This window comes from Neodiprion lecontei, chromosome 4, assembly GCF_021901455.1.
Source record: "Neodiprion lecontei isolate iyNeoLeco1 chromosome 4, iyNeoLeco1.1, whole genome shotgun sequence".
In the NCBI taxonomy this organism is placed as follows: domain Eukaryota; kingdom Metazoa; phylum Arthropoda; class Insecta; order Hymenoptera; family Diprionidae; genus Neodiprion; species Neodiprion lecontei.
In genome coordinates, this window is record NC_060263.1 from 732,037 (window position 1) to 755,908 (window position 23,872).

The following is a 23,872-nucleotide window of genomic DNA, read 5'->3' on the forward strand; positions in this document are numbered from 1 at the left end:
AATGATGCGCGTATTAAGGTATAATGTGCTATTCCATCGCGGGTGCACCGATCTTTGCCGTCGCATTCCTTCATTCTCAATCTCTCTTCGCTGTCCGTCGACGAGGCGGTGTAATATTTTTTTCCCCGTACACCCCCATCGACGTTTCGTCAACGGTAAACGGCAGCTATTGGTTATAAATCAAAGGGGGAAGAGGAAGGGGACTGAGTAATAATTTCACAAGCGGCTATGATCCCCGAATTTCAACCGTTTCGGGTATAATCCCCGTCCGCTGTGTTTATACCCAACTCACGATCAGTTTGGATTTAATACTTGACAAACGGGCTCGATACCTGAATCGGTAATTAATTCTAATTTCAAGCCATTACCGTCCTAGCCCACGATCCCCGACACCATCGCCCATATCGTCCCACCGCTGGCACCAAAACGCGAACGGTCACGTCCAACGATTCGTTAGGGGGCGCAGAATTTTTGCGTCGCCAACGCGACGGCCGACGTTGAGAATGACGCGCTCGTCGGATAAATGTGTAAGGTGGCAGGTACTCACTCTTTGAGGAACGCCCATCCGCGTCCGTCCGTGTCTCGGCGATCCCTGTGGCTGACCGTGTTTCTCCTTCCTATGGGTTTTCAGCCCCCGAAGCAGCCTTGAGAACGTTGTTTTCTTCTTGCTCGTGTTCTGGCCCTGATCTGTAATCAGAATAATGGACCGTTAGGCGGAAGACGCTGCTGCAGCGACGGCACGGCACGGCTATCAGACACACCGCGGCATACAGGCATGCATAAAACATGAAATATGCGCCGCGTGTTCCTATCATCTGCTCCGCGGGTTTACCGGGAACTGCCGCTTCGCCGTTCCGACGTTCCTCCTCTCTTCGGCTCGAGTGGAAAATAATTTCCATACCCTAGCGGCGGAGTTCATTTTGTCAAACCCGTCAGTTTCACCGACTTCCGAATCCCACTCGTGTCACATCCTCGAACTATCTTTCACCTTTCCTGTCTCTCAACGTCGTATGCTGCTTCGTCTCCGCTCTCCGCGCTTCGTGAAAAAATATCGAGAGAGTAGTCACAGATGGTTTAAAAGCAGCAGATGTTTGAAGGGCGGTTTTGTAAGACGGAAGCTAGTTCGTGTTTATCTCCGGGTATCCAGAACCCTCAGATCACGGTTGGGTTATTGGGCACCAGCAGGCTCCTCGAGCATGAAAGATTCATAATGTGAACGTAAGAGCCGCGCCAGAAGAGCTGATCTCGAGCCGGAGTCGAGTCTAGGAAGAAGATGAAGGGATCCGAGGAGGTTCAGTGGACGGTGGAAGAGAGATGCTCGGGGAAAACCGCCAAACCGCGAGCCCAACGGAACCGGGAGGGATGGAGTTCGTTCCTTCCTTCCTTCCTTCCTTCCTTTCGTCCTTCCTTGTCTACCTACTCGTATTATCCCGTGTCTACTTCACCCCGACCATTAAGTTGCCCGACGAGATACATCCAGTGGTTTGATTCGCCGATGGTTCCCGCCTCTGGCATTATAATTCCTCTTGGAAACTTTCACTGAAATATCGCCATTTCTAAACACAGCCCCGAGCCGCGAGCGGCGGACAATCAATTTCCATCAATTTGTGGAGGTAGAGGAAGAGGAGCAGACGGGGATAGAGTATTTCACGATAACTGGATCAGTGTTTAACATTAGCTGGGCAAACATCGAGCTGACTGGGCGAGGATGATAAATTGCGGAAACGAGATTGTACACGCGATGGTCGATCTTGACGCCGAGCAAACGGAGGAGCTCGGAGAATAGAATTTTAACGTGTCGTTATTACGCAAGATTTGGAATTTTTCCCTTCAATTTGTATCCTCCGGTATAAATGAGCAGAGACTGTCGTGGCGGCGTTGCCGTGAAACACGGTCCGTGATTCGATTTGCATCTCAGCTCGGCGCCGACGCCGGTTCGAGCTTCGACTTCCTCTCATAAATAATAAACGAACATTGCAAGGGTGGTTTTGTCTCGGGTGAAAACGCGGCTATTCGTCTGGGGATTTCGGAACGTGGAATGTCTCAAAAATTCCGTACCGTCAGTCAGTGACGACGTTAAATCATAGGTATGCAAAATATTTTACAGGATGGGGAATGGACGGTCAGCGTTGGAGGTCAGCTACAAATCAACACCGAATTTCATTGCGTCAACGCGTATAAATATTCCAGTCAAACTTTGTCGGCCCCCGGCCCTATTTATTCTCGAGGTTTTGATAGATAATGCAATAAAGGATCATCCCTCGGCGCAGGATCACCGGATGAACGCATTCTCGGTCGACTGATCCAAGCGGGGCTAATCCGCACTTTCACATGCTAATTGAGGGATGGTAACAAGCATTATAACTATGCTCCTCGTAAACGGAATTATAACGATACCTACGCGTGTCTAGTCAATCTCAATGGAATCCGGGATCAGGAAGCAAGGACTAATAACCAGCAACCGCTACGGTGTGAAATTGCGAACGCGACATCACCGGCGGATATACGATATACAGCCGAGGTTTGAGAAGCTCGAGCTTGCGTAAAAAAAAAAAAAGAAAAAAATAGAAGAGCGAGCTAAGCGCGGCGTCGCGGTGCATCGTTTCGATTCTAAATCGCGTCTGTCTGGTTATAATCTTAGGAAAGTTGCGGTAAGTCACGATGAGCCTGTCTGGGGTTGCAGGGGTTGCAGGGGTTTCAGGGGGTTGGGGTTGGTGCTCTCCGGCAGGCAATCGGGTGTGGACCGGTAATATCGGAGATATATTGCCCCTGGCGACCACAAGTCACGTTCAATCGAATGAATCGTACATGGAATAAAAATAAACCTCATCTCTTTTCATCCGGCGCGCTCTGTCGATACCGAAACGGGCTGGATATGGGCTAACGGCTGCCATGCCTGGGCATAGAACCGACAAACAAATGGGTTCGCGGACCATGCATCAAATCCTTAACTTTGCAGCGTCGCGACGCCGAGACTTCGCCGTCTGCGATCCTTTCGTCCTCCTTTCTCTCTACCGCTCGAATCGCGTATCTCTTTTCAACTTGCCAATTGAACCCCTCTCACCTTGATTGCCGATCGATATACGTAGAGTTACCGAGCTTTGGAAAAAAGATTTCTAAAGCTCTTTGTTCCACTTCAAAATGGTGTACAATATCAAAGATGTAACGATATCTCGGATACACTTGGCACGGACGATTTTCTCACCGCTTCGGTCGCTGTGGCTTGCTGCAATTTCGAAAGCTCTTTCGGCGGGCAGTAAATCGGGCAAAACGATGTAGATATACGCCTCGATATTGGCAGATATTGGGTTTTTTTTTTCTTTTTTCTTGTTCTCCCATTTCGATGTTCATTGTATTTTGTTTCTTTGCCAGAACGTGTCGCGGTATATCAGATTCTACGATACCTTGCGGATACTTAAGATGAATATTTCGGTATAAGGCTGCTTGTTTTTCTCAGATTGAGCATTTGCGCGCAAAGAGATCGTGCGCCTTTTTTCGTCTACCGTTGAACGGTTCGTTTCTTTCCGACAAAATATCACCAGTCTTCAGCCACGGTTGAACTTGACGATAAAGCTAAGAGAAGATTCAGCGAAAATCTGCAAGCTAGGATTTCTCACTCGACCGACGGTTTTGCCGGTGTGAAAATCACAAGTTTTCAACACGGTGCAGCGCAGTAAACGTGCCGGGCGAAGGTTCCGAAGCCAAAAGAGAAAATAGATGTGACCAGCATACGGATATGAATTTTATTACCGCCGCAGTTGCACATTCTTCAAATTTCCATACTCAAATCCTGTTACAAACTGCCACCCTCTGTTGATTTTCGGAATTCCGAGTATTGAAGTTTCGTCGGATAAGAAGGAGAGACGACGCGGGAAAAAGCAAAGAAGAAAGGGGAGGAAGGTGTCGCAGCGCCGATATCGCCGCCCCTACCTTGCGCTCGGCTGACAATTAAGGCGGAGTGCAGCTATGCTGAGGGTGCATCGCGGTGCATCACGGTCGGGGCGGAATCCGAGGGTGCAGTTGAAACGATCCGGTAGCCGAGAGAGAGAAAAGCAGCCTGCAGTCTGGTCCGGCGCTGCTCCGCCGAGGTGTCGAGTCTGCGAGCCTCTTCTCGAGGAGAGGAGGCGTGCTTGTCTATTCTCCCCGTTTGTCACGCCTCAGAATTCGTAAAGGAGAAAAGAAAGGAAAATTGAAGAGGTTGCACAGAGGAAAAGAACGCGGAGCGCATCTAGTCGAGGAGAAAAATGCGGCAGACGGTCTGTTCTCTTTTATCTTTATTTCAGTTATTTTTATTTCTGAAACAGCATTTCGAGAATCGCCCTCGTAGATCGACTCGCTTCAACTCGGTGGATCGCTGATCCGGAAACTGAGCGGCTCATCGGTAACTCCGTGGTTAAACAGCCTGAACCGTCGTGCAAATATCCGCTGTCAGTTAATTGCGAGAGCGTTTTGCATACTCGATCAGAGCTGGGTGGTGATGTTTCCGAAAGTCTGGCACAGTGGCCATGCCTATAATCGGACGTTTGGGCCCGCAAAAACGGGCCGAAAAGTAGCAGGTTCTCCGATCCGACGCTGTTAAATCGCTGAAATCTGCGTTCAACGGTTTGCACGTAAAGTCGTAGCTGCAGGGGATTTGGAGAGAATGGAAAACCCCCGCTATAAGTTGTACGGAAGAAAGGACGTTATTTATCCGCGCGAGAAATGGCATGGGGTCCGTTTTTTTTTTTTCATCCTCCCCTTTCTTCCCCCTTGCCGGATAGCAGTTATTTATTTAGGTACCTACCTATCGAACTTTGACTCGCTGCTCCGAACTATTCGTCTCTTACCAAAGGCTGCAGGCAAGCGTTATACCGCGCGCGGATTCAGAATTACCTAACCCCCGGGAATTATTCACCTGGACGATGTTCGAGCTGAGATTTCATGTCGGAATGAAACGGCTTTAGAGGCGGGCTGCCTTCTACGATATCATATCTCCCAGGCACGTATTCCAGACACAAATCCGAACTCTAGAAACGCACCGAATTACACGACATTTCGCTTCAGCCGTATTAACCGCACGTAAAGCGATATCGAATGATGAATAAATTTACGACATTCCGCAGCAGTCGCATAGCGTCGAATTATCTGCAATGAAAATAGAAACGAATTCCATCCGAGCAATAATTACCGCTATACGGGTGTGTGGGTGTAGTAATAATTAACGGAACGTTGAACATCGACTTTTAATGAGTGAAAAATCGAGCCTTTGAACGAATTGGTTTTTGAAAAAATCTCTATTGATAGTATCGGGAAAGTATCAGAAGTTGAGGGAATGGAGAGCGGAGCGGAAGAGGTTGCAGCGGGTAGGATTCCTTCGCCGTTGTCATAAAACTAGACTGCATGTAAAATAAACCTATAAGGCGGATTCCGCTGCGCACCTGGACTGCGAAACACGAGAACATATCGTACCTACGACGCTTACAATTCCCCGTGTAAAAGGAGCGAGGAAAGCAGCTCTTTGCCTCGCATTCCCCCCTCGAGCTTTCGCGAGGACGATGCAAGCTGCGACGCGATAAAACCTAAATAAAACTCTCTCTCTCTTCTCTTTCGTTGCACGTTTGTCCCGCGGGAACATCGAACGGCGCGAGTTGCGCTTTCACGTATCTCATCGCCGCTCGCAATATTCAATAATTGCAAAACCGTTGCCGATTATATTAAATTTACGCGTCTGCTGTAATCGAATATTATATATACATGCGTATAATAAATGAAATCTATAACGAGTCTATCGCACCTTCTGTTCCCAATATGTGTACGGACACATGTTATGTACTCGTAATTGTCTATCGGCGGACAATGAGAGATAAAAAAAAAATAGTTTTCTCGTTCTTTCCCAAGTATTAAAGAACAGAGAAGGTTGAAAAAGGTGTGGTTAGAAATACTTTGTAAATAATTATTAAAAAAAAAGCCTGTCGCGAAACTTGCAAAATATGTGTCAAATCAGAATATAAATAAACAGGCAAAATTTATACACCTCCTCTATAAGCGCCACACTTTTCTTCACGCAAAAGTTAATCAGCAAATGGGCAAAAGCTCCGCCAACCCCGTCACTTCGACGCATTGCCGTCAGTTTCCATTCGAACCGCTTTCGATTTTATAAATTATTTTCAACCAACGCAAGAATGCAAATAATTGACCAAATTTGATGAAGATACTCGGTGCTTAGGCGGTATTGACTAGGGTATACATTGCCAAAGAATGAGAAAGAGAAGAAAGCAAAGAAAGTAAAAATAAAAGAAAAGAAAAAAAAAAACAGCAACTGCGGGAATAATGCACCTCTAAAATTCCCCATCTCGAGACTCGCGCTTTTGAAAAAATGTCCTAATAGGTATATTAGGGTGGTCCTTACGCAGGGTCAAGAATAAAAAAAACTCATGAAGGAGCCTGTCAAATCGGTCCCAAGTAGTGAAAGAAAAATTCTTTAATGTTTTCAGATTCTTATCTCATTCTCCACCCATGTTTCCCTATTTAAAGATAAGTGGGAAGTTTCGAATTATTCAAAAATATGCTAATTCGCTATATTTTGTATTCAATTTTATTTCAAAGTTATTCGTACCCAAAAAAAAAAAAAAACCGTATTCTCGAATATTCAGTGAAATTAATCTTTTTTCGGTGAAAAATAAAAAATCCTAAACGGGGTATATATTCCATGAATTATTCTTCTTTAACCCCATACAAGGACCACCCTAACTGGTATGTACACAGTTAGGATTATACACATGCACCGATGCATCAGCTGTTCGGGATCCTCGTCTCGGTTCCGTTCGCTCTCGGTCGGATAGACTGGATGCACAAACACAATCAGAGCGCGGGTGACGCGAGCCGAGAAGCGTAGGTCTGGAGGAAGGTGAAGCAGGGTGTCGCGTGTGCGCGAAGCGCAACCCTCGCGAATCACCACCGGGGGGTTGGATAAGCACATCCGAGTCTGGCTGCTCCGCAAGCTCTCCTCTCCTCGAGCCCAGACAGACAGGCTGCCTGCACCCCCGAGTATCCCACGGTGTAACATCCGTCGTGTTCCTCCCCCGCGACGCCAACCCCACCCATCCCCCCCCTTTTCAGCCCTCGATTCAACCCGGGCTCAAGTACACGTAACAACTGCCAAGTACTACAATAGCATCAACGCCTCTAATACTCGGCATTAAACCTCGACGCCCGGCGTCGCGAGTTCCGTCTGAGCGCGAACATCGGCAGACCTTCGTCGCTTCTACCCTTCCGCGAATTGATTAGCCGAATGTTGCAGCCTCGCATCGTCGAATCTCGGTGATCCTGTACACGGTGGAGAGGAAAATAAATCGAAAGCTTCGACTACGGGAAATTGCAGAGATTAATTTGTCGCGTAATTACAATGGCGTCCCGCGTGACGCGGAATGTCTTCTCTGTTACAGCGACGACGATCGCGCGCGTGGTTGACTACGCAAAAATGAACTGAAAATATAAATACTACGATGTATCAAGTCCTCGAATTGTGCGGAACCCGATCGTGGCGAGAGCGAGAAGCGATCAGTTGCATCGATAAATCGAGTAGCTGCAGTAACAAATGTTTTGGACCAAGAACGAGCGCGCGCCGTTTGACTGTGCAGTGACAAATTGGCCGGTTGAAGGAGGAAGGAAAGAGAATGGTAACGATATCTGCTGCAGTGAGAAAAATCTATGCAGTCGAAGAGAGTCTTTTCGTTTCGCTCTTTTCGCTCGAGTCTTAGCGATTTCGCCCCGGCAAGAACGATGATTTTTTTTTCTTATATTCAAGTATACCATTTCTCACGCCATTTTGTTTGCAGCTGCTGCCGGGGCGGGGTTGAAATTCTGAATTTGAAAAATTCCGAAAGGGCAAGGTTCCCGAAATTGCAAGAATAAGAAAGTTTAAAAAACTGAAAGATAGAAATTTCGAATGCACCAAGATTTTTAGTTCCGTGGATTTTGGATCCTAACGGAACTTTACTTTTCGGAATTTTCCTGTATCGCAACTTGAATTTTCGGAATCTTGTATTTCGGCACTTCGAGCCGTCGGCTTTCCGACCATTCGAAACTTTGCTGCTTCGTAAGAGTTTGCTTTCTCTACTTCAAGTTTCGCCAGCAAATAATTCGTAATTAGGCACTTTTGGAACTTTTTAAATTCGGAACTTCAACCCCGCCCCCTGCCGCCGGTACCTCGACCACTTACGTTATACGACCGTGACAGTCGCGGTGAACGACCGAGCCTGTCTCAATTACATATTCATACGCGATCCGAGCTGGAGATGAGTGGGTCTGGTGGGTCTGGTGGGTTTGGTGGGTTGTGCTAGGTCATGTCTATGCACCGGTGCAGCGATATATGCAAAAGTGGTCGCCGGAGGCGTAAAAGAGGAAAATAGAGGCAGGAAGGGAGACGAGATGAGCCGAGGCGTGTGTACGAGTCAATAGAAATGAAATATCAACGTTGACCCGACTCCGTTCCTCCCTCCCCTTGAAGACCCGGTCTTCCAATATGTGATCTAAAGTGCTTTTCGATATCGTGAAAAATTCCCGCAACTCCTTCTCGACGCCGGTTTCCGTTTTCCATCGACGCGGGGGCGATTTTCATCTTGATTTTATTTTTCATGCATAGGCACAGCTACGTCATGAGGGACGCGACGCGCGATGCATCCCTTGGAAATAATAAACGTCTCACGCATCTGTTTCCGGTCGCTCAGGGAGTGGCTGCTGCAGTTTCGTACGCCGCGTCATTTATTTCTCAGACCCGCAAGTGTGTTCGGCTGTACGTGTGACCGACCCGTCGATGGTCGTTTCAACTTTTCGCACAACCGTCGCATGCGAATATGTATACCTAAATGAACATATAACGCGCGATACCCTGGAGAGTAGCAATTCTGCAGGATGAATACACCAGCAGGTATGGATTCGCGCCGATATAGTTAGATATAACACGTGACAGTGCGCAAAGCTCAAAAAGCTCCGCACTGTGCGAACGAGTCATCGAAATTGATCAGATCCAACCGTTCGTTCTTTGTCGTAATTATAACTGTCCGTATTTATACCCTGCAGAAAAATATTACCTACACGTTCTGTTCCTACATTTTATTAAATTCATTTCTGTTTCGATTGTTTCAACACTTACCGTTTGGTGGAAATTCGTAGAAGAAGGCCGATCTCGGACTGAGGCAGCTGAAACAGATGAAACAAAAAGAAAAACCAATCAGCTGTTTGAATATTGGATGTTCATGTTCATGTATTCATGCCACGTTCTATTTTTTCGAAAAGGCTAGAAACTCGAACAGTTGTTTACAAGTTTTATTTTTCACTTGTTTTTCAACAGATTTAACCTAATTATAATTTCCACAAGTTACGTTGTAATTGGCAGATCAGATGTACCAAAAGATTCGCCGAATATTCGATTCTTACCGAAATGGTAGTTAATCGAGATGCGCGGGGGCAGAAAATGGATTATATCAATTTATTCCGACAATTTAACGCTGGAGGTCAGAATCCTTCCTGCCTCTCCTTCTCGTTCCCACTCGAAAGATGTTCATATCTTTGAAATCTACATCGCGCGCCGTCGAAACAGGAGATCAAAGAAGAAGCCCGCATCCTCGGATGATACGCGAGGGTTAATTGAGCGGTAATTACGCGCACGTGAATGTACGCAATTTCTCTCTTCAAACGTAATTTGTATTCGCGGAAAGAGTCGAAGGTGTAACGACAAAATGGGAGAATCGATAAGCTGCTGCTTAATCGAAATTTTATTCATAAATGTGTATTCGTCGTTACCTCGGATCAAAATCTGTTTGCACAACAGTAGATATTTCACTGGCTTTCTTGTTGGTCAAAGACTTAGCAGGCGCGTTAAGAGGGAAAAAGAGAGAAAGAGAGAGATGATGATGATTTATTTATTATGCCTTGGCATGCTTGTGGCAAAAATGACAACAAAGGATTACACAGATAGAGAAAAATAAAACTGACAAAAGAGAGAAACGACGAATGAAGAAACGCAAGTCCAGCAGGATAGTGCACAAGTGAATTATATTACTGTGCTAGGAAATCATAGACAGAGAGAGAGAGAGGAAGAGAGAGGAAGGAAAGGAGGAGGGAGAGTCGACTGAGCAAACGCCACGGTGAGATCTGGACCGTTAGGATTCAGCGCCGAGTTCTGATCAAACCAAATACTAATTGGACATCCGAGGAGAGTCGCAGGATGAACGAACGAACGAAGGAACGAACCCCTTTGACGCTCTCTCGGCGTCTCAATAGCCAAGATCCGACACCGGAATTCTCTATTATGGAGTTACTATAACCGATGTCTTCGTCTGGTCAAAACTTTATTGACCATCGAATGAGAATAATTTACTCTGTAGAAGAAAATTATCGGGTCCTTCGAATCGTGGAGCGAGATTTGTTGATTTCTGTTTTCGTACATACTATATTTTTAGTTACTTACCTTTGGTAGGTTTGTTGATTGCCAGTTGGCGTTGTGTTTTGCGTTGCAAGCGCAAGTTTTTGCTGCCTCTGCTGCAGCATTTGACGTCCAAAGACTCCGTAACCGAAGCCGTATATCTCATCCTCTTCCTTGTCACTGAGGCAGCTCGAGGGCTGCAAGAATAGCAAAAACAGAAAAAAAACGTTACCTATATACTTACATCCAAGCATCTTACCTTTTTTTCCTTCCAGTTTGCAAACATAATTTAAAACAAGTTAATTTTTTGCCTGTATTTTTTGTCCAGAAAATAACAAACTAATCCAACTCACTGGTGTACACAAGTAAATAATTTGTAAATTAAAAATAAAATCTTGCAAACGGGTATAACAGAATTGGTTAATTTTTTTCAGTCTGGTCGTTCCTCAAGGGGTACGAAAAAAGGGAGAAAAAAATTCAAGAGGAGCAAACTCGACTAGTCAGAGAAACTTTCTGTGGGCGAAAAGAAAAACAAAAAAAAAAAAACGAAATAAATTGCATGAAAAAAAAAGGGGAAGTGAAGTTAATCCCTGTTAAGGCGTAACTTTGAATTTACAGTTGCGGTTACGCAGCTCTAGTTCTGGCCGGTCACGTTTCATTTAAATACGGTACGTAGGTACTTTAAAACGTCGCACATACTTTTCAGGGTCTGGACAGGATTCCCTAGGGATTCCGACCGCTGGCGGCAGACTAACAATAAAACGAGTGCAGATTAAGAGCTGCGCCTACAGAGCTCGAAAGAGAAGAAAAAAAAATCTGTGTTGTTTTCTTTTCTCTTTTTTTTTGTCAGACAAACCACGAGATAAAACCTTTCACTTCTTTTTAGATGTTTTTCTTTTCTTTGAAAACGGAGTCGCATCGTAAGAATGACACGTGAAATGCATATCATATGTAGAGAGAAAAGCGAGGGAAAAAGAGGATGTTTAGACACGGTCTTGAGGCATGATAAAAACCAATTAATTTTTGCACGTACTGTGAACAAAGTTTCCAACAATTGTCAGTGTTTGAAATAACGATTTTCAAAAACGCATCGCAATTTCGGATATCCTATGAATTCGTTTGTGCGAGACGTTTCGATTTTAACGTCGAGTGTCGGGGCCGCAGGTATAATAGATGGTACGTAATGCAAGCCGACTCTTCGCACGTACTTACCGAGTATTTTCCGGGCACGTAAATGGGTTGTGAATGACTTGTGGTGAGCTGAGTGTTGGCCATTCTGGGGGATACGTTCGTTTCTCGGCGTCGCAGCTCCTCGAGTGGTTCCAGAACGTCACCGTAATGCGTTCTGAAGAGGTCTGCGTACCTCGAAGCGAGGCCCTCTAAATACCCTCGCTCGCCCTCCTGGAACAGATTCAACCGGCGACGTCAGATTCGTGAAAAGATTTTTTTTTTCAAACATAGCGCAGGAGGTTAAAGGGTCAGGCAGCGTCGCGCAGCTTTTCACCCCTCGCGTGTCTCCTCCAATTTCTTTCTTTCTTTTTTTATTAATTTTTTTTTTTGTTTTTTTTTTTTTTCTCTCCATAGTCACGGCGTAACCGCGGAGAGAGACGCGAGTGGCTGCGGTGCAGAAAATTACAGAGCACAAACCCAGAGAGCATTAATATTTCAACATTCTTCAGGTTCGCTGGCTCTCGATTTATCGTCAGCTCGACAACTCGAATCACGGAAGACGTTTTTCAACCCGCAGTTCGCTCTGCCAGCCAGCTCGCTTTATGGCTTTTGGCTTTGTCTGTCCCGAGCTTGAGCTACCACCTTCTATTCGAGCTTTAAGCACCTCGTTCCTCTTTTGTTCCCCCATAAAAGTAATACTTTCCGTGAAGTAGCGCCGGCGACCGTTTTGTTACTTTGCGCATGGTTCAAAACACCATTTGTAAATATTCTCGATATTCACTGTAACTGAATGTGGTAGATAACGCGGTTCAAAACAGGAATTAATTACTTTTCAATTATCGCGTGAGTAAAAAACGGGAAAAAGAAAGATAAAAAATTGCTCCAGAGAACGTGCGGAAATTCTCCACCCCTGTAAACGAGCGGTAATAATGATTTTTTATTCAAGAGGGTTAAAAAACTTCAAATCATCAAATTTCTGTCACTGCGGATTGTAGGAATTTTAATTTTTTTTCACCCGGAACAACGGGTCGTTTTTCATCACCACGGCTTTCCGTACACTGTAATCATTTACGGCTTTAGGAACGAGGTGAAATTAAGACGTCGGTTATGAGGCAATGAAAATAAAGATGCCTGGAAGTAAAAGGAACGAGGGGATACGAAACTTGATCATAAAAGAGGGTACCGATAGATGCCAAGATTTTCCATTACGATAATCAATCCAGATCTTTCAGGATGAAAGGGGGCGCTCTGGAATTGTAGGATGACATTAAAAAAGCATCAGCGATTCAAATATACGACGGAGAAGAAAATAAATGAAGGGCGAGAGAGAGGGAGAGGGAAAGGGAAAGCAATTTTCCACTTCTCAATAATCCACGGCGGCTATTAATTAGAATTCCAATCTATTTCCTTGATAACGCGATGCGATATCTTCAGCGGCGTCTGCCAAGGCCTCGCAACGTTTGCCGATCCTTCTCGAACATCTTCTTCGTCCTTTGCGCCCGGTAAATTTAACGGTCAAATCGAAAGTTGGAAATTAAGAAGCCGCCGGCGGGAATGAAATATCGACGTCTGTTCCCGGGGTTGAGGGGCAACGGAGGCGGCGGCGGCTTTTCTAAGACTTGCCAAACAGTCTTGAATAAATATTAAATAATTTAAATGAACGGTAATGAACGAGCGAAAGCTAAAACTCGATTCGTCAATTCAAACGTACCTTATGGTACCTACTTACAATATTACAGAGGAGCGCAAGAAAATCAGAAACTTTGAGAAAAACCGAAAAACAAAAAAAAAAAAACACAAACACACTTATGTTCGCTAAAAAACATGTCGAGAACGGTTATGCCGCATTATGTAGGTACACAACTTTCGCAGGGTCTTGTTTTCCCAGAGTTGAAAGAAAACTTTCTCCACGTTCTTGGTACCGCAACCGAGCGACGTCGACGTAGACTGAGAAAACGAAGAAGGAGAAAGCGGGTAGAATAACTTTCCCAATTCCATATTTCCTTTGATCTATATGCTATTGGGATATATATTTTTTTCACCCTCGTTTAACCGATATCCCGCAGCTACGGCTGAAACCACTCCCATGCTAAGCGATACCCTCGTGCGAAGCGCAAGCTCCGCGATTCAATCCAACGATCACTTTGACCGACCAAGTTAAGGTTGGAACGAAAGGAGAATAAAATAAAAATAAGAAAAGAAAGAAAGAAAATACAGAGAAACACATACGGAATGAAATACCGTTCGTACCTATTGCCGCCTATTACATTTCACATTTTGCATTTTTAATTCTTTTTTGCCTCCTTTTTCTTGGTCGTCAAAAAAAGCATTTTACCCATACAGGCAGTTGCAGACGAGACGACGAAATTACGAAAAAAGCCTCGTATGAATTTCGAGCGTGAATAATGCAGGAAGCGTAGTAAATGAAAATGCGGAATAAGGGTTGGCGAAGGTGCGAAACAAAAGCGGAATAAAATAAATTAAAAAAAAAATTAAAAATAAAAATTAAAAAACATGGAAGAAAATACCGAAAACTAGAGAGAAGAACGAGAAAGAGAAAAAAAGAAAACGCGAGACGCAGTTAGTAATAATTGGGCAGTCGACGCCAGGGTTGTTAAGAACTGTGCAGGTATTATTTTCGGGTGGTCCTCAACCGGGCGTTGCACCACCAGCCATTAGCGGTCTACCACTCAACTACCACCACCACAACTACCACGACGACAACTGCTAACGCCTGCAACGCCACTATTCATGGGCAAGTCTCATTATTCACATGGTACACCACCTCATCAGCTGGTTTGGCTCTCCGACGTCACGTCTCTCTTTCCGTTCCTGCGGCTCTTTACCCCCCGACCCCCCACCCCCCCTCTCCTGGAGATGGAAAAGGTGGGAAAATTCGAGGCACCGCGACCAGGGAGTAAAATTAAATCAGTCGAGTCTGAGGTGTTGGTTTTATGACGGCGGAGCGACGGCGGAAGCTTTTGCGAAGCTTTTGCGAAGCTCGAATTCCGAAGTTGGATGGTGCAGAGCGACTACGACGATAGTCGACAAGTCCCGCGCTTGCTCCGCAACTCCGGGGGCGTTGTACACCGGTATTTCCGTCTACCGAATAAAGGAGACTTGAATTTTACAACGAATTTCACCCCCTCTCTTCTCGCTACGGAGCCGTGAGACGATTCGAAAGAGCTCCTCGTAAATTCTCACCCTAAATTACTTCGAACTTAATTAAGGCGATAAATTACCTAATTTCCAAACATCGATTCGGGCTCACTTTCACCGTGGTTCACGACTGGACCAACCGCAACTCGACGATGCCTGCTGCGGCATATTTTAGAGGAACCCTAAAATCACTAACGCGTTTCATTCTATTTCCCTGCACGCTGCGAGACGACGACGTTGCGACAGTTCGACGCTCACTGTCAGACATTTTGCCACTGGCGGTCCTTCGTCGACAACCGGTATTCCGAATCTCGTGTAAAATTACATGCTTCCGAAGCACTGTCGCAACCCCGTGAAAAGAGCTCGTCGCTGTTGAGATATAAAAGAAAAGTTGGATGAAAAACTTGTCCTCTTTGGGTTGATAACGTCGTGTCTCGAAGTACTCGGAGATATTAACATGAGGTAAAACGACGATCGCACATCCCTGCAGGTACGGTACACGGCGCAGACGTGCTGATGGATTTCCCGGTGCTTTTTTTCATAAAGAGGGGAAGAAAGAAAAGAGGAAGGTAAGCGGGTACACAGGTACATGGAATAATCTAGCTTCGTTGGCAATTTTCTGAAGTGGTGCGGCTGAAATGTCGCAGCAGCAGCAGCAGCAGCAGCAGCAGTTACGCGGCTTGAAGAGGGTGAAATGAAGAAAATAAGAAGAAGAAACGCTGGCGCGTGCGAAGAGAGACAGAGAGACGAGTAACGACGAGCAGAGTAGCGGAGTGTAACGCACAAAGGCTTCTCCGCGTCAAAGGAACGCCCGCGACTTCGAGATCCGACGATCGCGATTCGAAATCCATTCGCGAACTTTGGTGCTCGCCGATTTTTCAGGTCGCGCGCACTTACCGCGTGGAGTCGAGTCGCGTACGAAGTGGCTTTTACAACAGGCACGAAGGGTCGAGCTCGTCGGCGTAAGGTTCAAGGGCCGCTCGTACCTTTGAGGATAATGCGCTCGAATCGAAAAATCATTTCCGTCGAACGAGCAGAGTAGCCGGGGTGCCCGCAGCCCGGCCCAGCCGCAGAGAATTATGGCGTCGAGAGCCGCGAGCTCGTTTAAATTTCCCCGGCCCGGAAGCAATTAAGCGAGCAGTAGCTTCCGCTGGTTGGGACGAAACAGGCGGCCATTGGGTGATGGTCCAGGTTTCCCTCCGCGATTCGAGTCCTTGGTTAAGGCAATCCGGGCTCTCCGAGCTTCCATTCTACTCTCCGAGACTCTGGAAATACCCAGGGAAACACGCCGAGAGCTCGACTCCAGCCTCAGCTTCGAGGATTTCGTCAGCCCTCGTCCCTCGCTACTCAAGTTTCGAGCTTTTTAATGCTCGAGTACCTGCAGGTCTCGACGACGAACGAGGGACGCGATACGCGTTTAATTCAATTTGTATACACACTGACGAGTTTGTAAGAAGAAGACTAGCGCTGCTGTGATTAAGCTCTTGTTTTTCCGACACGTCTCTCCCCCCTTTTTTTCCCGGGTGGAACCAGGGAGAGGAACGGAAAAGAACTGCCTGCACTTCGGCACAGGGTCACCGTTCAGTAAAGTCTTGAATTTTTCATGGGCCCTGGTAGCAATGGCGTATAACACGATGATTGAAACACAGCGGCTGATTTCGGTATTGTTTTTCTTTTTTTTTTATACATATATATGTATATTTATTTTATTATTCAATACATCCAGTTGACTAAATGAAAAGAGGACCTTTCAGCGGACCCGGGTTGTGGCCCTTTCAAAACTTACGTTATTGGTACGTACGTACATTACACACACACACACATATATATGTATATACAAAAAGAGACTTGCTGACGCGCGGACGCGCCCACGAGTATAATATTTTAATCGCAAAAGTGCATCTCGTTCCGCGTCACGTGTATACTGGTACATATAACGTATAAAAACGTGTAGGTGTAGAGCGCGAGAGGAAGCAAGGGGGGAAAATGCTTCACAGCATTTTTTCTACCCATTCACCCCTTTTCCGTACAGCGAAAACAAAACAGGAAACGTGCCATTGTCAGCTCGGCGTTCTCGACTCTCGATTCCTCTTTCCCCTTGCCCTGTGATCATCTGACAGGGAGAGGGAGAGTCAAAAATTTTTACGTCACTAAAAAATTCAGCCTTCGACGTGACGGGCATATCTAGATACTCAACTCTGTCGTATCCAATTGTCGTTGTCATTCTTTGCGAATCGATCACGGCAAGGCACCGTGGAAATTTTGAGCTTGGCAGGTCTGGCTGGCAGGATTTTATCCAAAGATTTCCGGTCCATTCGATCGAAGCGAATGATTGAAAATATGTCATTGTAAGATATCGAGTGGATACGATGATCGGAAGAACGCGATTTCCAGCATTTTACTCTTCTCACGCTACTACCATAGCAGCGACAGATGTAATCCTGCGTGCAGAGATCGTCGCGAAGAAGAGAGAAGTAATTAATCATCCGAGGTCGACGAAGCTGCCAGGGGTAGGTACGGGAGACAATTAATTAAGCAGGAGAAGAGGTTTGGCATAACCCTGCGTCGGTGCGAGCAAATCCAAAGGTTGGTCGGATTATTTTTTAATCAACACTTCTTCTCTGATTGATTAATTGTAGTGGCGCGTGCTTTGCTCTTTTTCTTCTCAATTTTTTCGTTTTTAATTTTTTTTTTTCACCTAATTGATACGGCCATGAGTGAGTTATTGAATTCTTTTCACACAAATAAACAATCCCTCGCTGCGGATTACGCTCGCCTGATTCGCCGAGGTGTTCACAACCGCGGGTTATTATCCTTGTCTGTAATCTGCACGCATCAGGCAGGTGCGGAACGTCACAGTTCGTACTCCGCCACCTATCACGAGTGATTTTCGCGAGAGAATGCTGCTGCTTGCCGCTGCTGTTGCTGCATGCCTCTGACAGGTTGACGGATCGGCGTTGACGGTATCTAATTTAAGCGAAACACCCTCTGACTGGCAGACGTGAATTAAAAACGGACTACGGCCCCGGGTGTGAAAAAAATTTTACACAATGGAAATGTTGCTCACCTGACTTTCCATGCTAACGATAAATGGGTATACCCAATTTTGTACTCAATGTTCGACGCCTCTTGTTAATCATGTGTTACTTTTTCTCGTTTTTTTAAATTTGTGTACAAATTTTTTTATTTCAATAAAATAATCGTCCCTTGTTCTGGCACCAGAGAGCACTCGATCATACAACAGGTGCCAGCGTCGTTGTTTAACAAGCAAACATAACCTCAGCAGAAAATGGCGATTAATTGCAATCCAAAATTTCTGTAGGGGTGTTTTACGTCGTCCGGTTAATTTATACGGTCGAAGTTCGCAGAGCAGCCCCTCGTCTGCACCCTTGTCAAAACGACCCTGACTACGTTCGTCGCAAATATTTTCACGCGACTCGTGGTTGACGTGACTCCGAATATAGGCCGTTCCATAAAATTCCAAAACTACATCAATCACGTAATAGGGTGTTTCGGCATTCGGAGGTTACAGGCGAAGAAAGATAAGTCCCGAATCAATCGCCGAGAAAAAAATTCCGCTTTCAAACGTCACTTCGGCAAAGTCGTCCCCCAGGATTTGACGTGACGAACCGCCGTTAACCGATGAAGAAAAGGTCATACGAAACAACAACGAGCGCCTCTGTAATGAAAGAGGGTTGTTTAAAAGTGATATTAACCAGGAGGTATAAATGCCTGCGCATACATGCCGGCGACGAAGCGACGTCGGCATCGTCAAAGCGGAATACCGTACAATAACGTCGACGGCGAATGCGAGCACTCGTGCTCTTCTGAAGTATATAGCCGGCTCTTTTTATACGGGTACCAACATGTTGTACTCTCGTGCAGTTTTATCGTCGATAATTGTTATGAATAATAATCTTTGGCTTAAACCGAGTTCAGCGCAGCTGCACCGCCGAACAAAGGGCGTCGCGTGTCGCATTGCGCCGATTGCTAATTTCACGGTGCTACGATATATGCGAATAAAAGATTCTCCCGGAATGAGTTACTCACCCCGCGATACCCGTTAGATCTTTATATCGGGGCAACTGGTGGCAGCGGTGGGACACCGGGAGGAGAAAAAAAAGTCGCCGGACTTGTCAGGGGTGCAAGAGGGGAAACGCTGACGCCAAAGCATAAAAAACAAAAAGAACAAAAAAAAAAAAAAAACAGAAAAAAAAAAAAACACAAAAACAAAACAAAAAAACGAGGACAAAATGGGTAATGGTAAGCGCGTTACGTGCAGTTATTAGTTTTCGGGATGTGCATCGCGTGTCCGACGGCAGCTTGTTTCCCCGACTACGGAGGTAGTCAGGCAGGCAGACAGGCAGGCAAGCAATGAAATAGAAAGGAGGGTGACTGTGAGCGAGATTCTGGAGAAGGTTCAGCTAGAAAGGGAAATGCGGGTATAGTTTGCGGAGTGTGAGGGGCATAACCGCGCAGGTTGTTTTGTGACTGAGAATGAGCCGGCTCATGTGCCGCAAACCTAGGTGGTATTTGAGGGAATTCAAGAGTGCGGTTCACCCTGAAGGATGGCAAAGTTTCAAGTTGGCCAACTTCCACACGGTACAAGGTGTGTAACGTAACGTCGCGCAACAACGAGGGACCTCCTCGTCAAGTCCGCTCGCACACTCTCCTCTTCCGGGTTAGAAAGGGAGGCATTTGTAAACACATGCTTGAACACCGCCGAGTAATGAGTATTTCTGTTGCTCGTACCGTGGAGTTAAATGCTCGTAGCGTCAAAATTTCCCCGGAACTCGAGGGGCGAGGTTCGCCTGTCCGAGATACATAAATATACTCAGAGATCGAGAGACGCGACTCGCTACCATCTTGCAGAAGTATGGAAATATTCCCCTAATGAGAGGAAGAAACTTAACGTTGAGTACCGAGTGCGTAATTAGCCGGAAACATCACTAATGCAAACATTAATTAACTTACGCCATCGAGGGAGTCGCCTGGAATGTCATCCCTTAAAATACATATGTATACACTTTGTTCGCATCGTCTTGATATTGTTGTGCGGTATGTATCGCGATAAGAATACTTCAGTGATGATAAAATAACGTACGGATCCTGCTGCGCAAGATTACAAGTAACAGATCTGTACAATATATATATGCGTAAAGAGGAGTGTAGGTAAATTGGTTGAAAATGAGAGATGGATATCCGACAAGTCCGGGAGATTGGGTTTTATCAGGATGAAAGAAGGATAGTTCGTTTTCTCGCGGACTGCTAACTAATAGAAGAGAATCCAACAACGTGTAGGTATTTGGCGAGCCGATATATTTCGTCGAGTCTCACGTACCCAGGTCCAGCGGCGCCTCGAGTTGCGCACCGCGAAATCAGTTTCGTTGTCACGTAGACGTTCTCCCGGCCACGTAGAGGACAACTTGCCCGCCTGCACTCGAGATAGGAGATACATATCGACCACCTCTCGGCAAGCTCCCGTTATTCAATTTGTAGTCGGGTGTTGTTGATTGTACACCTAATCCCATTATTGCGAACGTCGACAAGCCGAAGGAAGAGAGACACCGGCCGATCGAGCATCTCCTCCTCTTCCCAGCCAAGTCCAGACACAAAGAGCTTCCAAATTTATTTGTTACGTCACCTTGTCCCTTGGCCGTCCCTCACCTCGCCACCCGGTCGTTATATCGACCCTCGGACACCCTCGGACACCTTTGCCTTTCGTCAGTGAAGAAGGGCGAGGGTGTGGTTTACGGAGGGCGCCACGATTACGCGTAAAACGATCCGCCTCCTTTAATCTCTGGAATTAAAGCACCGTGCACGTCATGTTTTTCAAGCGTTTACCCTGATTCTACATATTGCAGAGAAAACACGTGTGCCGTTGGTTGGAAACTGTCGGACCCTCCGTGTTGTATCGGATCTGCGATACAACGCGGGTGTGAACAAGAGTCGTATGTCTTTGGGGCTTTGAAAAGGCTGATCCTCGCAACCGAATGCGGAGAAGAAAAAAAGGGGTGGGGGGGGGGGGGGGGCGCGAAAAAAATCTAGAAAAAGAGAGATTTCTTTTCGGAAGAACATGTGCCTCGCTCGCGCTATCGCCCCAACGACGCGGCGATGCTCGTCGCATCCCCATTAATACCCATGGAGTGAAAATACGGGCTAGAGGGGAGACTTTTTGTTCAGCGTCGAGGATTACAGGGACACAAAGACGTATATTCATTGAAAACCACCGGGACAACATCGTCAGATACCGGTTGACGCGTTGGAATCTTCGATCCGGGGCACGTGGAACAAAAACGGTGTTGAAAGTCGGTGATGGTAGGGGAAAAAAAATACAGCGTAAATGTAAATTTACATCCGCTCATCTCTCTCAATTTCAGAAAGAAATTTTTCTCCGTTACGTGACGAGGGAGAGATGAAAGGATGTCGAAATTCGTCTCGCGGAACGGAAAGATGTTCGAGAAATGCCTGGGAACTAATTCCCTATCCAACTCAGGGGCGCGACCCTCGGCGACCTGCTCGTGACCCTGACCCTGGGGGTAGGATACGTGAGGAGCCGGGGTCCTGCCGTTTGTTTGACTAACTTGTCGTGAAACAGAGGCAGAGAGACGGCACGAGAGAGTTGCGTCTGCAAATAAGAGGACAAAATCGCTGGGCCGTCGCAAAACGTCGTAAAGAACAGTTGTCCGGGCGCAAATAAACGTTCCATTATCATTGCACAAGGTGCGGATCTGCACTGCGGAGCGGTGAAGCTGAATCCTTGGATTATGGAGGTTCCGAGCTTTCCTAAAGTTGATTGGATTCAATCGGATAAAACGGCTTCGACGTTGGTGCAAAGTTGATATTTTCCAAGAGCTGGAGCTTCGGGTAAATGATACCGAATCTGTGGGACCGCCGACAGACAGTCGGTGTAGAAACTTGAACTTGTCAAGCACGACTCAAAAAGTGAAAAGAAAACAGAAAAGAAAAACACCAACTTGAGGAGAAAGAGTTATTCGGAGTGAGAAAGAGGGTAAAAGTTCGACTGACACTTAATCGTTAACACGATGGTGATGGCGGTGGTGGTGCTGCGGCGTATATAAAGTGAAATAAGAGGAGGAAACCGGTTATAAATTTGTCCGCAAGTAGCTTGAATAATAGGAGGAAATCTCGTTTCGGTAATATTCTCCAGTTTAAAATTCGTAATTTTCTCCTTTAAATTCCATTCTCGGACCGAGGGCGTACAGCGGGGAGAACGAATAGCAACGAACCGGAGTCCACTTTCCACTATTTCCTTCGTGGAAGGCGAGACGAGTGCGCCTGAAGGTTCATTCGTTACCCGGGGAGACGTTTAAATGGTTAATTTTTACACCCGCGATTTTTGCGCGGTTTTTTTCGCCCCCTTCTCCTCTTTCGCGTCTTTTTTTCATTCTCTTCCTACCACCCGCGCTAGCTTTAATGCGAATTTATGCTTCCAAGTTAATTACGCGACACTAATTTTTGCCCAACTTCGTTCGTTCGCTTGCTTCCTTGGTTCTCTCCCTCTCTCTGTCTCTCTGCTGCCATTTCTACGCGGTGGTTGTAGACTTAACGTAATTTAAAGATTTTCAAAGGATTTTCAGGCGGTGTTTAATTGCCAGCCTCCTCCTCCTCCTCCTCCTCCTCCTCCTCCTCCTCCTCCTCCTGCTGCTGCTTCTACTGCTGCTGATTGCTATTTCATTTATCATCGTCTCCCCATGTGTCCTTACTCCCATTTCTCTTCATTCCTTATACTTCCTCGCCAATTCCTTCATTTCCAGAAGAAAAATAAATCAAATCGATCCCTTTTCCCGTCAAAATATCAACTTATTCACCGTTTGATGCGTCTCGCGCGGTCCGCGGGCGCATTAAGAACTCCATTAGAATTTATAAGAATCGTAATTTTTGCAAGTCACGTTCTCAAATATGTACTCGAATTCATTGTAGAATTTAACGACGTCGTGGCTTTTCGACAGAAAGTGAAAAAACAAAATATAAACCACTTTGAAATAGTACAATATAAGCAGGGTCTCCAACATATTCTCTCAGGGGTAATGATAAAAATAATAACAATCAACTCTCAGGGCGACAGAGCGAAATCTATGTATACTGCAAAGGTGGATCGGTTTAAATAAACCAGCTGAAGTGTCTCTAAGTGTCGGATAAAATTGGGAGTATTTCTTAAGGGTTGCCTTCTTCGTTTTCCAGTATCGCGGACGGGGGGGGTTAAGAGCGAAGGGTGAGGGTAGATACGCGGTGTCCCGGGTTTAAGGGGAAAGGAGAGTGGCGCCATGATACGTGCGTGGAATATCCTTCAGGGCGGCCTCAACTCCTCGGAGATTTCTTTCGCGAACGAACCGGCGAGGTTGTCGGTATTTTCGAGTGGGGAGGGACGAGTCGGGGGTTGGCTAGGGTTTCGACTCCGGGGTAGGGGGTCTCCTAGACCCACCGACGACTGCTTGGGGGCCCGGGTAAAGAATGGAAAAAAAAAAATAAGATCAAAAAAGAAAAGGAGAAGAAGAAGAAGAAGAAGAAGAAAAGCGGCGGGAAGAAAGCTGCGGGGAATGGTAGAGACGCGACAGAGGGGGCGGTAAAGGTACGTCGGGGGTTGAGAGGGGCGGTAGGCGGTGAAGGGGGGAGGGGGAGATCTACCCTCGAGGCAACAATCTTAAAATATCACCGAGTGCTGCCCGGGCGCATGAGTTATCGCGGTATTTAATCATCCCCAATAAGCTCCTTCGTTCCTGAATCCCCCCCCCCTCCGCCATCGCCGTTCTTGGTACCTGTCTTCTCCTTTTTTACCCACCTATCACCGTTGCTTGATACCACCCTCCTTCACCCTCCAGTTCTCCGAAATCAGCTCGTCGTCGATCTTCACGTTTCCAATTAATTTGCATAGTCTGAGTAGGTTGGTAAGTTGAGGATCGATATTTTTTTCGTTCATTTTATTACGGGATGTATGGTAAAAAATGTATTTTGCGTGCTCGTGAATTTGATAAATACTCGATTTGCGACTACTTTGTAATCAAGTTGACGAAAATATTGTTTTCCGACTCAGAAAGCTCATTGAGACGCCTTGTTATATTACACAGAAGTGTTGAATTATTTGTATCACATTATATTGCACGTGTTTGAACTCTG

At 46.1% G+C, this 23,872-nt stretch overlaps 1 protein-coding gene across 3 annotated transcripts in view; it reads right to left on the reverse strand.

Moving 5' to 3' along the window:
* Nucleotides 1–23,872, reverse strand: part of LOC107221195 — a 121,621-nt gene that overhangs the window by 17,268 nt on the left and 80,481 nt on the right. For 2 of the 3 annotated variants that reach the window (XM_015660118.2, XM_015660110.2), the window contains exons 2-5: nt 11,618–11,806; nt 10,451–10,602; nt 9,134–9,180; nt 548–687 (exon numbers count right to left, since the gene is read on the reverse strand). In XM_015660118.2, the coding sequence (XP_015515604.2) occupies nt 548–687; nt 9,134–9,180; nt 10,451–10,602; nt 11,618–11,806 (528 nt within the window). The remainder of the gene's footprint in view (nt 1–547; nt 688–9,133; nt 9,181–10,450; nt 10,603–11,617; nt 11,807–23,872) is intronic. The other variant, XM_046736341.1, reaches the window with a different exon arrangement.